General features: G+C 39.9%; 1 protein-coding gene across 9 annotated transcripts in view; it reads left to right on the forward strand.

The window, feature by feature from the left end:
• The window catches only part of TGFBR2 (transforming growth factor beta receptor 2), an 86,723-nt gene that overhangs the window by 13,461 nt on the left and 56,045 nt on the right, over positions 1-17,217 (forward strand). For 4 of the 9 annotated variants that reach the window (XM_069475470.1, XM_069475462.1, XM_069475463.1 and 1 more), the window contains exon 2: positions 1,674-1,748. The exons of the other annotated variants lie outside the window; for them this stretch is intronic. In XM_069475470.1, coding sequence (XP_069331571.1) covers positions 1,674-1,748 — 75 coding nt within the window. The remainder of the gene's footprint in view (positions 1-1,673; positions 1,749-17,217) is intronic. 9 annotated transcript variants of the gene reach the window in all.

Consider the following 17,217-nt stretch of genomic DNA (forward strand, 5'->3'; position numbering starts at 1 on the left):
TTCTGCCTGCCTGAGGGCAAGTACCTCGTATTATAAAGGAGACCAAAACGACACACGCTAAGGAGACTTAAATATGAACCCTTCCTCATGTGGGCACTTGATAGGAGTGGGTTGGGTTTCCCCAAGGAAGTTTTGAAGGCTTTTGCCTTCTCCTCCACCATAGTCTACAGCTATAGTTCCCTACAAAGCCATCCAGAATAAACATGCAGCCTTCGTACCAGGTATACTGGGCTTTCAGTGCAAGCACAGTTTCCAGATATGTTCCTCACCTCCCTTCCCTTCCAGCCGGATCATCGCCGTAAAGCCCCTCCTCTATGGGAATTCTGGAGTGAACACTGACTTCAGCACATTCCATAGATTAGAACTAGCAATGCCCTACCTGCTCTATATAATGGGGGAAAAGGAGATGAAATAAAAATTTTCATACTCTTACATCTTAATATTCTGTAGCACTTATTGGAAATGGCTGAAATAGAATGGTTTTAATTTGGCATGCCATTGGTTAGCTTTCAAAACTGCTGAAAACATTTATCTTTCAAGATTTTAAGGATAACATTGGTGAGGATGTTTGTAGCAATTATATAATCACTTACATTTATTCAGCACTTGACAAAGCATTTTCACAAACTCGTAGTGTTGCCTGTTATCAGTTTGCTAATGAGATGCCTGTTATCTTCAGGGCAAAGGAAGAGATGCAATTTCTTAACAATTCAGTATTAACTTCTTGAATAACTGTTGCAGCTACAGTTAACCCCCTATGAGCCTAGTCTATTTGCTTTGCTACTCCCATGGTGTAACTTCTTTTATTAAAAACAACTTTACTAAATATTAGATGTCTATGTAAGTCATTTTCTGCCAGTCAAAACAATTTTGTTCTTCTCTATATCTGTCTTCAAACATTCATCTTTAGGAGGTTCTGGGAAAGGAAGTCAAAAACAATACTTGACCTCTGATACAATGTACTGTTTTGATTATGATCAGTACTTTAATGAAATTTATCTTCAAGAAAGTCTTTGGAGTGAGCTCCTGAAAAGCTTGGGAACGTTTGATTGATCTTGTGTCACTTCTCTCAAATCATCTTCCCATGTTGCGTAAGATGACCATGGAGGCCAACTTGGCTCTTGTGCTCTCTAAATTGAAGTGTCTTGAAGTTACAAGAAAACGACTGGGTAGTTGATCATTGTGGTGATTCACTGTGGGCTTGTATGCACTTTATTGGTGGTGACCAATATGCAGTGGAAGGTCCTGATTTTAGTGAACATTTCTGCCCACAGCTCTTTTTGGTGCATACCTCTTGGGAACATATAAAATATTGTTCATTGTTAGAATAGCTATTAAATGAATATTAAGAGCAAAAAAAACAAGGTCTGAAAATAGTCATTTGCCTACATGTCCAGTCAGATAAAAAACTAATGCCAGGAAAACAGAAAAGAGAAGTAACCTCAATAATTTTACTATCATTGAGACATGCAGGCAAAAGAGCACCAGTGGAAAAAAGTCTGGTCTGAAGACTTTGAAGAAAACATATTGACCATGCCTGTTTATAGTAATCTTATAAAATAATCCCATCCATTAATAGAGTGCTTCATTATTTGCAGAACAGTTTCACTTGCTTGTCATATTTAATCTTGGAAAAAACTCTCTGAGATGGGCATACTTATCCGATTTTACAGATGTGGAAATGGAGACTCAGAAAGATGAAATCATCTGCCCAAGCTGTAATAGGACTGTTCATCCACTGAGACATGGTAAAGTATTATGAATTAATCTTTTCATCCATTTTACCATTTTTAGTCATTGTGCTTCCTCACTACTTCATTTGTACGTAAATCGAAGATAAAATTCGACGGTCCATCATATTTTCATATTTTCATGGATGAATTGCAGAAGAGGGGATGGAAGGGTGGACATCAGGAGCCGTGTTCTTGCCTGAACCATTAAAAACCACATTTAGGACTAGAGAATTTCCTCTTTCAAGATACACATCTTTGAGGGTTTTGTCCACCAGTCTTACTAGAGTTCAAACTATGGAATGAGTCATTTTTCTTTTCCCCTTTTCTTGTGGGGACAGCTTCTCTTTTATACACCGTGTGGTCTGCCTTCTTGACGGTTATGTCACCATTGCCAGTAGACAAATGTTGCCATTTGTACACGGCTGTACCAGTTGCTACAGTCCTGTGGTTCTGCTCTTTACCGGAGCTGCAGGGTGCTTAGCATAATCAGGCATATGGGCATCTTTACACAGGGAGGGCCCTTCCTCACCATATAGACCATAGAGGTTAGGTATTATTTTTGGCTTCCTTTCCCAGAATTTCGTAAACATGGATGTCTGAATAAAGATATAGGGTAGAACAAAACAGATTTGACTGGAAGAACATGAGGAGCAGACATCTAATATTTAGTCAAATTGCTTTTATATAAAAGAAGGTATACACTGAGGAGTATCAAAGCCTACCTGTAGTACTATGACATTTTCAAAGAATGTGGTAAAGAATCACTTTGATTAGCAGCAAATTCATTGTTTGCCATCATGCAAAGCTAATTTAAACTCCTTTCCTGCTACTTGCACTATAGAAATGTTGTTTTCCCCACAACATAAAAAGAGAAGTGGAGTCACGATGTCATTTTATTTAACTCTGAGTGCAATAAATTAGCTCCCACACTATGATTTGAACTTCTTTCTCTACTTTTCCACAAGTATTCATTAGGAGGATTTTTCCAAGGGGCTTAGTTGGGACTGAGGGTCATTGTGTTCCTTCCTCCTTAGTGGAGATTTTCCAGCAAAGATGAGCTTCATTAAACAGTAACTAGGTTCATGCCCTTATTAAAATTGGAGAGATTTTTCTTCAAACTGTAATGGATTTCAGTGTTACGTTTGTATGTACTTCCTTTCTAAGAGGGATTCCATAGTCAATCTTCTAGAATAATACCTTTTATATAATCCTTTAAAAAATGGTAATTTTTACATACTGATTCCCATTGAAGCAGATGTTATTGGACCAAGAAAATACTCAAATTTTGAACATTTCAGAAATAATCCTTCTTCATATCTGATATATAAATGGTGCTCAACATTTATTTGTTTAATGGATTAAAAAAGGAAAATATTGCAAAGCCCAGGAAGAGTAATTAAATTGCAGGGATATCTTAAAATTGATGTTGTTTGTCTTACGTCTATTTAACCTTGCAATAGTCTGAAGGAAGAGCTTATCCACAACTGTTAATTCTTATCTAAGGAACTATTTGCCTTCTTAACTTCTTTGCTAGATTATCTAAAGGGAGATATGCTTTCTCATGTTGGTCTCCTTGAACTCACTATTCATGTTGGCTTGTAGGGTCAAAGCACTTTAGAAATTCAGCTTTCTCAGGAAACCTGTTCCTAAGATCTTTCAAACAGATCTTCCTTTAAAGCTTATTGTCCCCTTGGTGATTGGCAAAGGATTTCCACCCTTTAAAAAGATAGGAACTTGTAAAATTAATCTAAAAATGATCTTTCAGGAAGAATTTACACAATGGCAACCACTGCCCTGGAGCCAGTTATGTTTAGGATCCCTGCCTCATCACAAAATTTTATTCAGTGTGAATTATATAAGCAAATTATTTGAGTTGGGCTTGATTGTACCTGTATACATTTATAATAAGATTCTGCTATAATGCAGTTTGTAACTTTCCTAGCAGCCAGCTCAAGGCAAAGATGAGAGGCATCGCTTGTAAGCCTGACCACCTCTGTCCCGTACTGCCATGCCCCGATCTCTCACTGCTAAGTTTTTTCCTATTAGTTCTCCACTCCCTATAGAATACGTCCTTTCCTAGACTCTATTTATTTATTTTTCACCCTGGCTGCACATTAGGATCATCACAGAGCTTTTAGAACAATCCCAATGCCCAAGCCAAACATCTAGAAGTCCTGATTCATTGTTCTGGGGTAGGTCCCTCGTATTACTATCATTTTAAAAGATCTCCAGATGATTCTGTTGTGGAACTCAGCTTTAGAAACACTGATCTAGACTAACCCACTTAGGTTACAAATGAAGAATTGGACTGCAGAGGTCAGAATACCTACTTGATGCCCCACAGCAAAAAAAGTACCATTTACTGGGTTTAAAACTTCCCATATGTTGAGTTTAAATCTAGTATAACAAATATGAGGAAGATTTTAAAAGATTTTGGAAACTCACCTGCAGAATGGGGCAAACGCAGGCCCATCTAAAAGGCTACCTCATAATAAAGATGGTCAAAAACCAAGACCAAAGGAGACAGAGCACTGTATGTTGGAAGGGGTAGTAAGGATGACTTTCCGAAAGAGAAAGCACTTGACCTCGGTCTGCAAGGCTGGGTACATTTCAAAGGGGACAGCTTTGTCCACTTGTTAGCACCCAGGCCATACTTCTCTACTTGCTTCAAGGAAGCAGAGGGAAGCTGGCCAGTGCCTGCCCGGAATGTGTGTCCACAGCTCACACAGAGGCAGCTCTCCAGCTCTATCAGCCACGGCCAAAGTGGGCAATGAGCATGTGCACCACGTTGGACCACTCCTTGGGGGCAGTACTGGACATGAGGCATCCTTGTAGATGCCATTCCTGTAGTCTCCTTCCTTGGTCTCAGAAACCTCACAGCCCACAGAGAAGGCACTGAACTCCTTCCAGGGGCTCTGCAGGCCACCTTGGTGATGATCTCCGTGGCCTTACTGTAGCTCTGGTGGGGAGGTGGAAATTCTGGCCATGGGGAGGCAGACGGAGTTAATAGGTCAAAGAGTTTCTGATAAAAGAAGTTGCTCAGCAGAAAGGTAATCAGATTGTGGGTCCTTAAATGCCAGGTTATGTAGTTTAGGTTTAATTCTGTGAGTCGCTGGCCAATTGTTAAATGGGGGAATGACATCATAAAACTACTGCAAGGCCAGGAGTTTTTGGTGGGAAGAAAGGGAATCCCTTTTTTCTTTTTCCACAGTGCCTCTGTAGTTGGCGGAAGGGAGGGGAGCCCACCACAACCTCCCCATGCATCAAGCCAGCACTTGGGCCTCGGCTTCTATCATCAGCACTTTATGATTTTTTTTAAAACAATAGTTGCTTCATGTATGGGGTAGCTCTTTAGAGTCCCAGGACTTTGAGTATTTCCCGACCTGTCTTTAGGTTCTGTCCAAACCTCACTCCACACAAAGTAGCCTGAGGACACCTCTGGATTAATACAGAGTGTCACTTAGAGATGTTTTCCTGACATGTCCCCACTTCAGATGTCACAACAATATGCATCATTCTTTGGAATTCTGGAGAAACTCAGGTTTCAACTGGGCTGAGCCTCAGTGGGGTACATTTTATTACGTTTAATGCCATTTTAATGGGTCTGGGACTGGGGAGGGGGGGGTGATTGAACAACATATATGAATGACCTCAGGGAGTTCACCGGTGTGGAGAAGGTTGCCAGTAGCCCAGAAACTCTGTATTTAAGGAGCTGTTGCTTCATAATCTCCATTAAGAAATTGGAACAAATGATGTAGCCATCTTAGAGAAATGTTCAATAGCACTTTCTGCAATGATGCAAATATCTTATATCTGTGCTATCCATTGTGGTAACCGTTAGTCACGTGTGGCTTGAAATATGCAGGTGCAACTAAGGAACTGAATTTAAAATTTTTTTTTATTTCAAATAACTTGAATTTCAATAACCATATGTGGCTATTGGCGACCATAATGGACAGGACAGTTAAAGGGTATTCTCAAAGTTCCCCTTCTCTCAAGCCCCAAAGAGCCACATTCTGGTCATTTCTTAGCACCTATAATTATGGCGGGACAGATTAAATTATTTATGCCTCTCCCTTCCTGTGTTTTGGAATTAAAGTCTGTTTTTAATGCTCTATAATTGTAATATTTTATTGTAGGAGGATCCAGCCAGGCCTCCTTTATCATCTGTGTTTTTCGTTTTAATCTTTAAAGGACTGTAAAAATGGTATTGTATTGTGGGAGACAAATATGCCGAAAGTCTGTGGGTGTGGAGTGGTAGGGCTTGTAAACCCTTCAGACTCCTGGAAATCCTGGGCAGAGGAGAGTGGAAGGAGCAGGTAGACGTGTTCAAAGAGAAAGCTTGCCCTGAAGGGATACTTTTATTTGGGTTTAGTTTTCATGTGGAGTCCTGCAGAAGTGGTTTCCCCGAGGGCATTGGGATTTTCCCCTGTTGATAAATTCTCCCCACAGTTGATCACCTTTGTGCTATGTTCTTCTAGAAACTCACCCTTATTTGGCATGCTTTGACTTAACCCCCGGAAAAAAAAAAAAAAAAAAAGAGCCAGTTTTTTTCCTAAAATGTTAATTTCCTTGCTTTAGGCTCCTGTCGGCTTTGACTCGAAACTTAATCTGTGTGCCTGGGCCCTGCATTATGTTTCAGTCATTGAAATGGGGCTTAATAAGAATTACTTGATACCTTAGGAGTCAGAGGAGCCTTACTTTTATCTCAGGCTCAGGAATTTGCGTTTTGAGAGGTTGTGCCAGCTGACTGGAACCCTTACAGGTTTCAGCTTGTTGCAAACCCAGTTCGGTCCATTTCTCTCACTTCTAGGACCTTGTGCTGCTGCCACTCATGGCTTATGGGTTTACCATGGAATGCCAGCTCTTGTCCCTAATTGTCATCTGTCCCTACCTCAGCAGTGATACTACAGACAGCCAATCATTTAATATTAACACAAGACACATTCCTGAGAAGTTGGGATGGAACTTTAATCACACAGGGCAGCCAAGCCAGTGGGCAGGTCCCTTCCCAGTGGGATTACTTTTCTAGCTCTGTCCTGCTTCTCCTTCCAGGTCCCTCGGGGTCTTCCTTTTCAAATCTCCCTGGAAGCTGAGTAACCCAGGTCCTTTTGGATTTCTTTCGATCAGTATTGTCCTGTAGAACTTTCTATGATGATGAAAGCGTTCTGTCTCTTTTCCTGGCCATATGTGGCTATTAAGCATTTGAAAATGGCTCGTGTGACTTAGAACTGAATATGTGATTTTATTTAACTTTAGTTAATTTAAATTTAAAAAGTCACGTGTGCTGGTTGCTATTGTGTAGCTCCAGATTGTGCCTTGACTTCAGAACAGTATGTCTTGGGAGAGGCCCTTTCCCTTGGCTCCACCTTCATGAACTGGCTTCATGAACCAACTTCATCATGAACCAGCTCCTCCCAGGAAAGAAACCTCTCTGACTTCTAAACTGATTTCCTTTTACTGCTAATTTTGACTGATGAAACATTGAGCTTTTTAACTTTTTGAAGCTCTTCACTGTTTGCACCCTCCATGCCTGGGTTTAACATGTCTTTTTTTTTTTTTTTTTTTCTGTTGTCCTGTTTTCTCTGTGAGCATATCCTTATTCCATATTCAGCAACTGCAAATGTGCAGTATTTTTTTACATATAAGAGGAATTGATCAGAAGGGTAGAAGGTTTGTCTTGGAACTTAAAGATGGGATATGAAACTTGGCTCTGGAGGACTTAGGGAAATTGAAAACTATTAGTAAGTGTTGATTGAGTACCAGCTACCATGTGCCTGCCAATGTTTGAGATTTGGAAAGTACAGCAGTGAATTAGACAAAGTCCTTGTACACAAGTTAACAAACAGAATTCTACTAAGAGGTCCGGGGTTAAGTACAGGGTCAGGGCAGAGTAATGATAGGTGTTTGTGATTTTAGGAAGGGTTTTCAAGAATGGCATCTTTGATAAGGTGTTATTGGAGCAGAGATTGGAGTGAAGTCAGGGGATGAAGAGGGCAGATCTCTGGGATAAGAGCAATCTAGTTGGAGGGAATAGCAAGGACAATGCCCTAAAACCAGAGCGTGTGTGTCATCTCCTCCCCCTTCCCAACTCCTCCACAGTTTCTCATTTGCTTCTCTTTAAAAGAGTTACATTTATAGACACACATTTTTACACTGGACTCCCCAAGAAATGGAGCCAGTCTGCAACTACATTGATAAAAAGAATAGGCTATGACAAATAAGAGACTATGAAATCTAGCCAAAATATACTTCTCAGTCACCTCTGGCCATGCAGCATTTTAGACATCTAGGCTCTCACTCCAGCATGAGGTATGTTTACTAAATAAGATTATTTGAGTGGGGGGGGGGGAGCAAATTGAAGTTGCCAAAATTAGGTTCATACCAAAGCTTGCATAAAAAGTTTTCTTAAGAAGTAGAAAGCATTGTAATTTGACTTCCTAGCCAAAGGTAATTCAAAACATTTCAAAGTTTAGGTCACTTATTCCACTCTTATCTCTAGTACCAAGTGTTATTTCATTTCCCAAATGTGGCCATTCTCCATAGATGGAAGGAACCAACTGTGTCCAGTACTATGTTAGAAGAATGCACCTCAAACTTCGTGTGTGGTTCTCATTTTCCATATTAAAATTGCTGCTGGAATCTATCCGGACTCTTCCACAGCCCACTGACAATCACACAACATCATCATGTAGATGTTGTTCTTTCTTCTCACCAACTTCTGTAGTTTGATGTGTCCCCTCTAAACTTCATGTTGAAACTTAATTCCCATTGTGGTGGCATTATGAGGTGGAGACTTTGGGGAAGTGATTAAGTCATGAGTGGATTAGCCCCATATAACTAGGTTATAGGTGGTAACTAGGTTAGGCCCTTTTGCCCTCTGCCTTCCACCATTGAGGACATGGCGCTCATCCCCTGTGGAGGATGCAGCAATAAGGTGCCATCTTGGAAGCAGGGACTGGGGCCCTCACCAGACACCAAACCTGCCAGAGCCTTGATCCTGGACTTTCCAGCCTCCAGAACTGTGAGAAATAAATTTCTCTTCTTTATAAATTGCCCATTCTCAGGTATTTTGTTTTGGCAGCACAAACGGACTAAAACACCAATTTTAATGGAATTGCAAGGACTTGAAGGGGAGTAGATTTTTCACTGCTTAGAGGGTAGCATCATACAAGTTGCAGCTACTTACCATGTGAGAGATCTTTATGCTGTTAACTGCAAATAACATTAAAGTCATGACAGTAGTGAATGATGCCCAGGAAAGGCAAAGAATAACCTTCCCCTTTTTTTTTTTTTTTTAACATTTTAGAACCTTTAATAGCACTTTTTTTCTAGCTTTAGACCAAGGACCCTGCAATTTCATTTTGCACTAACCCCACAAATTATATAGCTGGCCCTGCCTCAGATTTAACCTGGGCCCTGTGGCCTGTCACGTCCATAAAGGAAGTTAAGGACCCACATGGCTCAATAATGTGTTGAATAAGATAATAATCCTTCTTGAACTTGCACTCTGGCTCTTATTTCTGATCTACATTGCACTCCAGTGTTACCACTGAGTTCCCATGCTGACCACGTTGCCTCACTTTCCATCTGGAGTCTTGCTCCCAAACCCCTTATGCTTTTTAATCTAACTGCACTCTGAGAAAGCAAGCAAAATTGCCCAGGTTAAGGGCAGATTCTCAGATTCCGTTTCAAATTTCCTGCCCTTTGTTGTCCTTTCTAGAAGCCTTCACAATGCTTGAAACTTGTTTCTTTTTTATTTTACTTCCTCTGCTTAAAAAACATGAAGGCGGAGGTTTCAAAGTGTTTGGTGTTATCTTAGAAGCCAAAGTGAATCTGAACATGCTTTTGTGTCCTTTTTGTGCTATTTTTCAAAATGAAAGGGACCTTACAGATCATCCTGTCTAGCCCACCTAGTTGGTCAGAGAGCAGGCACGGAGAGTGGTTGAGTAACTGCCCGTGAACACAAGGCCAGCTCTTGATCACTTCAGAGCATGCTCTACTGCAACCTGCTTCCACACCCAGTATGGTGAATTCTCCTGCAGGAGAAATCACATAGCAATGTTACATAATTAATTTTTACATGAGGAAATGACCTCAAGGAGAGGAGATTAAGGCATATTGCTTTCCATATATCTGGATGGCATAGAACACATCTTAACTAGATACTTAAAAACCTAATAAAGTTGTTGCTCATTTTCTTCTCTAATTCTTTCATCAGCTGTGAATCAAAGTATGCCAGTTTTATTTCCCTGAGAAAGAAAGCCAAACACAGTTTTATTTCAGTATTTTAGAATTCCACAATCTTAAGGCGCCTCATTGCCTCCCCATCTCTGCATGTCAAATGTACTAATTTTATTAGCGTGTTGCCAAATAACATATTAAGTGTCTCAAAGCCAAAGCAGATCAGCTCTCGCCTGATAAATGTGCAAGAGTCAGCAGAGGATTTGAAAATTGAACCTGGTTCTCAAGTTACTGCCTAGTTGCCAGACTTAACACTGGTTATGAACAATATTTTAAAACCAGATTATTTGGTTCTAGAAGGGTTGTTTAGAGATCCTAAGCACTCTTGGGAACTTCATTGTAACAATGATTGATTCCATTATGTCTTTGAAAGCCTTGGAGCACAGAGGTAACAAAAAAATATTATATTTCAATTTGTCTATTCACTCAAATTTCCTGAAAGATTTTTTAGCAGTCATCAAACTGCTGCATTCTATTGATGAGTAGGAATAGATTCACCAAACTCTTAATTATCTTGTCATTCCTTTCCTGTAATTTTCTTGGGTGTGAGAGAGCATTGCCTAGAATGTTAATTTTCTAAGGAGAGAGTGCTTGTGTGGCACTTTTTACTGTCTGGAGGATTTTCACATGTACTTCAAGCATGTTTGATCTTCACCTTGACTCTAGAAGGTACTGTTTCATAGATCAGGAAATGGAGGTTCCTAGAAGTTAAGTAGCTTGTCTGTAGTCCCACTGCTAGTACCTGTCAGAGCCTGAACCCACACTCGAATTTTTGACCTAGAGCTCTTGGGCTTCACCAAGCTGTCCTTATGTGTCTCTTAAAATAAGTGAAGTAATTACAAAAAAATCTAAGTTCTTTTATAAGAAACTTACTGCTTCCCAGTCCTCTACTTACTCCCTTTAACTCCTATGAGCCATAGCCAGTGTCTTTGCTTTCTAGTGGAATGAGTGTAAAGCTCGGCTGTTGAATTTTATAATGAGAATATCTATTTTCCTGTAGAGTGTCGGGAAGGATGAGGGCTTATGTGTCATCATTGGCTTTGTCTCCATTAGCTGTCTCTCATTGACCTTGGACAAGTTATTTCATCTCTTTGACCCTTAATTTCCTCATCTATAAAATGTGATGACAAAATTACATGGCCGTTGTGATGAGTACATGAAATAATCATGACAACGATTAGTACTGTACTAAGCATTTGGTCTGCATTCAATAAATGGTGATAATAGTAATCATTATTATTATTTCCACCACAGATCTGATTTCTAAGGTAGATGGCGCCTTTTCTTGAACTGAAGTGTGATTATCCACATTAGGGAATTGAATGCATATTTTCAAATACCAATATTAGAGAGTTAAATCATGTCTTTTTACATTCCGGTTAAAACCCTAGTATTAGAAGAGAGAATTGAATGGGCAGGTTAAACAATTATTCATTGTAAAAACTCAGGTGGCTACAGGGGCGGGGCAGGAAGGATGCAAGCACCGTCTCCAGGGGAACATCGCACCTCACCACCTGTTGTCATGGGATGATGTCGGCCCACTGGTGCCAAATAGTTTTATTTTCTTAAGTAGAGTTGGAAAACCTTTTCTGTGCAATCTTCTAACTTTAAAACTTGGTTCACATGTTAAAAAGAGAAGAGTTTAGGCCAAACAGAACAACCTGTGGACTGTCTCCAGCTCAGGCACCTGTCGTAGCAGTCTCTGCTTTAGCTTCTCCCAGCCCTGTCTACTCCCAGGTTACTTGGTTGTCGGAAACCAAGCATCTTGGACCTGGTTACATCACCCTTTAAAGGGATTCCTTTCCCAAATAAGGCAGTACTTTGGGCCCTTTTCCAAAGGAAAATCATCTGTTTTGACCAATATTTTCACTTGTTTAATAAAACTAATTGAAAAACCTTTTTAGGCCCTGGGCATACACCAGAATCCTGCAGCACATTTTGAAAAAGAGGGGAAAAAAGCTTCCATCGAGAAATTTATCAGAGAAAATTCTAACCTCACAAGAAATTGATATTCGGACCAAAGTCCATGCTTAGTTGAAGCAAATGGCTCATCTCAGGGGCTTGTTTTTCTGCTTCTCTAATAGTCATTACCTTTTAAAAAATCTGTTCTTACCAGATTTTGTATTAGTTTTTGCATTTTCCATTAAGCTGCCTCAGCACTTAGAGATAAAGTACTGTTTCAATCCTAAATGAATAACTTAATTAAAAAGCACATCTTCATACAGACCTTTTCCATTTCCAAAGTTCTTTTAATAAAAATCATTTTTGTGCATTTTAAAAATTCCCTCCAAGAGCATAAGCATCTTGAGGAAGGACCATGTCTTACACTGTCCACCCTTTCTAAGGCGTTTCATACGAGGGCTGTCACAGAGCAAATAGTGCATGTTTGTTTATGTTGACTGACTTTTCTGGTAACAGATTATTTAGTTGAATTGGAATGTTATAAAACTCTGTAAATTACGTGCTCATTAGCTTGTCTCCGTCAGACTGTGCCATTTACCAAAGTTGTTTTGACTGTCACCAAGAAAGTTATTTAATCATCTTTCATTTTCAGTAATCTCTGGGTTATTTTCCTTGTTGCTACACACACCATCCAAGTCCTCTCAACTGAGGGAGAATTGTTTTCCCAGTTGCTATCACTTTATAGAAAGTACCAACTTTAAAGCACTTCTTAACGCAGCATAAAGTTATTATTTTGACAGTTCATGAAACGGTGCCCCATTCTGCTCCCTCACTTGACATACGATATCCATTTGCATTGATGTGGCTTAATTCATTTTCAACTGGCTTCCTTTTTTCTTTTCTAGCCCCAGCCCCTATATTCTGATTTTTGCCTCATCTCACAGTCCTACAGTCAGGCTTTGCCAGATAAATGCACTGTTAAAATCAGCTTTATCAACAAAAAACTAAAACATGTATTGAGGACTGTATTTACTCCAAATTTCTCAAGTCTCCCTAGCTTTCAGAAGTGTATTTTACCCACACGATCCCTATTAAAGATGAAGGAATGTGATTGAGAGTGCTAAAAATGTTCCAGCTTTTTGAATATGGAATGAATGCTAGTATTCTGAAATATTGCCTTTGGCAACGATATAATTGCTACCTGTAAGAGTCATTTTAAATGTTTAGGTTTTGTTTCCTATTATCTGACCTGATCGATATCTGATTCTGGGACATGTATTGCCTTCCTCCCGCAAAAAAAAGAGAGGAGAATTCAGCAAGTGTTGGGGAAACTCAAGCTGTACTTCATTCCTCAGTGAAGAAATTCAGGGATGAGCAAAAAAACAGAGTATGCATTTTTAGGAGTTATTTGGAGTTACTGAGGCTGAAGAGGGTCAAATAGGAAAGGATACAATTGAAATTAGAGATCAGTTATTTTATGTTTGTCAATAGAGAAAGCCAATTACTTTTCCATTCAGCTATAGCTTGTTTTCTTCTATAGATGACTTTTAAAAAGTTCTTGTAATTTACATTTTTAAAAATCCTACTTTAAAGGGACAGTCAAGTTTTCAATTTAAAGTACCCCATTGGATTAATTTCTTTGAAACATGGGGAATTATTCCTTAATCCCTTACTTTAATTGCTTGGTGAATACAAACTTCTGTTTATGCAGTTTTCTTAAAGCAATCACAGTGAATAATTAAAGACATGAGCCAAAAGGCTACTGAAACCCAAACCCTCAAAGCTAAACTTCCTCAGATGAACAAGTCCAAATGGGAAAAATCTCATACATAAACATACACACACACCCCTCTCTCCAGTTCATTTGTAATTGCCTCCATAATAGTGAATTTAGGCTGGGATTATATTAAGATGGTCTACAGCTGCCCAGAGTCTGTGGTTTATTTGCCAGTGCTCGACTGTTAAGTTTTTAAACTAAGCATCAGTTTTACTCAGATAGATCACTTGGAGAGCAGAAGACTTGTATTATGTGTGTAGATGGACAAAGGCTGGGTATTCTATTCTGGGACTTTTTCTTTGCCTACTCATCTTGCCTTTTGTAAGCCTAGTTTTGGACAAGCCAATTTTATTAACTGTGTACACCCCCAAAACATTCTTGTGCCTCAGCCTTCCCGTCTGTAAAATGGGGGGGATGCATGTGGGTTGACTGCTTCTCTGTCTTCAGAGTCTGACCTTTAGATCACTGTGCTCCCCCATTCTGCCCAATCCCTGCTGGTGTGAGCTCTGTTTTCAACGTGGAGAAACTTTTCTTTCTTCCCCAGCCTCTCAGAACCACCCATCCTTCAAGGAAACTGGACATTTTCCTGTTCGACTCTCTCTCCATTTCTGACCTCATGTTTCCATTTCAAGGCAAGAAAGTGGTTCACATTAGGTTGCATTTGTTAATTTTGCCTCTCAGACTAGACTATAAGCTGCAGGAGGGAATAGACCAGCCTGGTGTTTGTTTTATATCTTTTGTTGAGTGAGGAATAGCACATATATTTGATATTCTTAATTGTTGACCAGGTGACAGGCAATTTCAGTGTGGAAAAAAATATGTATCTTTTCTTACTAGGTTTTTGATCAGTTGATTTCCCTGCCTTTTCAAAGAGATTTTAGAGTATTTATTATGTCATTCTGGAAAGGTTTTAAAAACAGTATTAGTGTTACAAAAACACTTGCATGAAAAGGAAAATCGATGCTTTTGGGCCACTTATCTATTTCCCACCTACACCGTGGTCACCCTGTCAGATAAGGGATGGTTTCTCCACTACTGATCCCGGTGCCCCAGAGACCGTGTGGGACTGTCAGTTGGATGAAAGCCACACACATCTGCCATGGCAGAATCTTCCCTTCATTTATTTTAAATTCAAACAATGCTTAAGTACATAAAAATGATAGGAAATCCAAAAATGATAAAAGGGCATAAAATAAAAATTTTCTTCTCCACCTCAGTTTTCTGGCCATTCAATTCCTTTTATGGAGCCAAACAACGTTTGATTCCCTCATTCTTGGATCTACTCCCAGAGATGGTCTATGTATGTAAGTGTAAATAGATATGTCTATGTGTGTATGTGTTGTGTGTGTGTGTGTATTCTCTTCTTTAAAAAACAAGCACAAACAGTGTCAGTTTGGTGTGGTGTGTCAGGGTTCCAGCTGCAAACAGGGAACCCTTGAATTAGGAAGATTTGGGATGAGTTTGGTAAAGGGATTATTTACAAAAGTGTGGACAGGATCAAAGGAAACCACCACAGTAGTGGAGAAAGCATAATGCAGAAACCAGGGACTGGTGATTGCTGTCTTGAGGCCCAAAGGGGCAAGGAGAGGGAAGAAGTAAGTCTTGGAAACGACTGCCTCAAGAGAACCTGTGATCTTCAGGTGGAGGACTCAGCCAGCTGGAGAAAGTTCCACAGGGAGGGAGCCGGGGCACAGATACCTTAAATGCACTCTCTTTGCTCCTCTTCTGTGCTGCTGAGCTTCCCCGCTGGCCAAACTTAATGGAAATGGAGGGCCAGAGAGCTGGTTGATGTTGTCCATAAAGATCAGCCTCCTGGGGCAGAGTCAGGTGACCAAGGGTGGAGAGTAGATCCCTAGGGGTAGTAGAAGACATCCAGCCCAGGTCACTCTACACCTTGGTCTGCACCTTGCTTTTTTTCTTGAATGCTATAGCCTGGGCATCAACACTTATAAAGATAGACACAGGGAGCTGCCTCCTGCTTTTTAACCACTGCATGTTATACCTTGTTTGGATGGGCCTAATTTATTTTACCAGTCCTCTATTGATAAACTGTTAGGTTGTTTGCAAATTGTTTGCCTGCATAAACAATACTGCAATGAATTTATCAATGCATATCATATATTCTTAGAAGCGAAAGTGCTAGGTGAAAGGCTATTTGCATTTGTAGTTTTGATAGATGTCATTGATGAATACTCCTGAGGAGTTATACTGGTTTACACACCAGCATTATGAAACTGCCTGTTTCCCCACACCTTGCCCAGCTCACGGTGTTATCTGATTGGTGGATCTTTTTCAATATGAGTTAGGTGGTATGTATTTTTAATCTGCATTTCTCTTGTTAGCAATGGGGTTGGCGTGCTTTGATTTTAAAGCTTATTCTCTGGTGACATGGTCAGGAACTGGTATTTAAAGCAGCATTTTTATTTTTTTACAACCACAGTGTAGAGAACTTGTGGGGTATATCATTTGTTACCAATGAACATTGATAATGATTTAAAATGGCTTTAATTTTTCTGGCATTTATTTAGTACTTACCATTTCAAAGCAAGACTGTAAGACATTACCATTTCATAGAGATTTTAGAGTATTAATTATGTCATCCTTGGAAGGTTTTAAAAAAGTATTATTACTACAAAAAACACTTGCATGAGAAGGAGAATTGGTATTTTCAGGCCACTTGTCTGAGTTTCTTTCCTGCACACACCAAGAGTTTCTTTCCCTGTTAGCTGAGAGATGGTTTCCCCACTACTGATTCTGGTGTCCCAGAGGCTGTTTGGAACTGTCACTTGAAGGAAAGCCCCACCTCTCCTCTTCTGAGATGCTTACAATTACATAGGAAGTTAGGGTTTGGACACATTTTTAAAACTAAAAAGAAGGTATTGTATTGTATTAGAAGTTCCAATTACTATGTGCAGATGTTCAGAGAAGGGAAATATACCTAAAATGTTCCTATCTTTGATTTAATCATGAGGTTTTTTTTTTTTTTTTTTTTTGGTCGGTTGGTTATAGTAATTGGCCAAAGCATTTGATGGGACTGGGAATGCCTTTCTTTCATGAAGAATTATACAGGGAATCCTCCTAGATTGCTTAACTTGCTGCTTTGTTCTGCCTGGGAGAAAGCGTGTGACCGGCCAATGGATTCGTGCCCCTGGTCTCCAGGGCTGTGGGTGTTTTTTGCCAGCATCACAGGCCATGGCAGCTGTATGCCAGATGGTTGCCTCGGTGTCTGACTCTGAAATGCCAACTGCAATTAAAAACCTTCTTTTAGAGAACAAGTCTTTCAATTCTGGGCCCATATGGTGATCAGGGCCTCTGGGCCTGTGATCATTTAAGAGGTCAGGCTCAAGAGAAAAGCAGATGGAAAGAACTGTAAGATGAGAATTGCCTGTAAAAAGGTGAGAAGTAGGTATTTAATTTTGTTAAAACTAAAATCAGTGGAGAAAGGGAAACAACTGCCGGTCAAAACTGGGTTTTCCACAGCCTTCCTACTCAACGCGTGGTGGACTGGTGGCCTCCGTGTCACCTGGGAGCAGCATCTCACTTCCTGGCTGTGATGGTCAG

Source organism: Eulemur rufifrons, chromosome 7, assembly GCF_041146395.1.
Source record: "Eulemur rufifrons isolate Redbay chromosome 7, OSU_ERuf_1, whole genome shotgun sequence".
In the NCBI taxonomy this organism is placed as follows: Eukaryota; Metazoa; Chordata; class Mammalia; order Primates; family Lemuridae; genus Eulemur; species Eulemur rufifrons.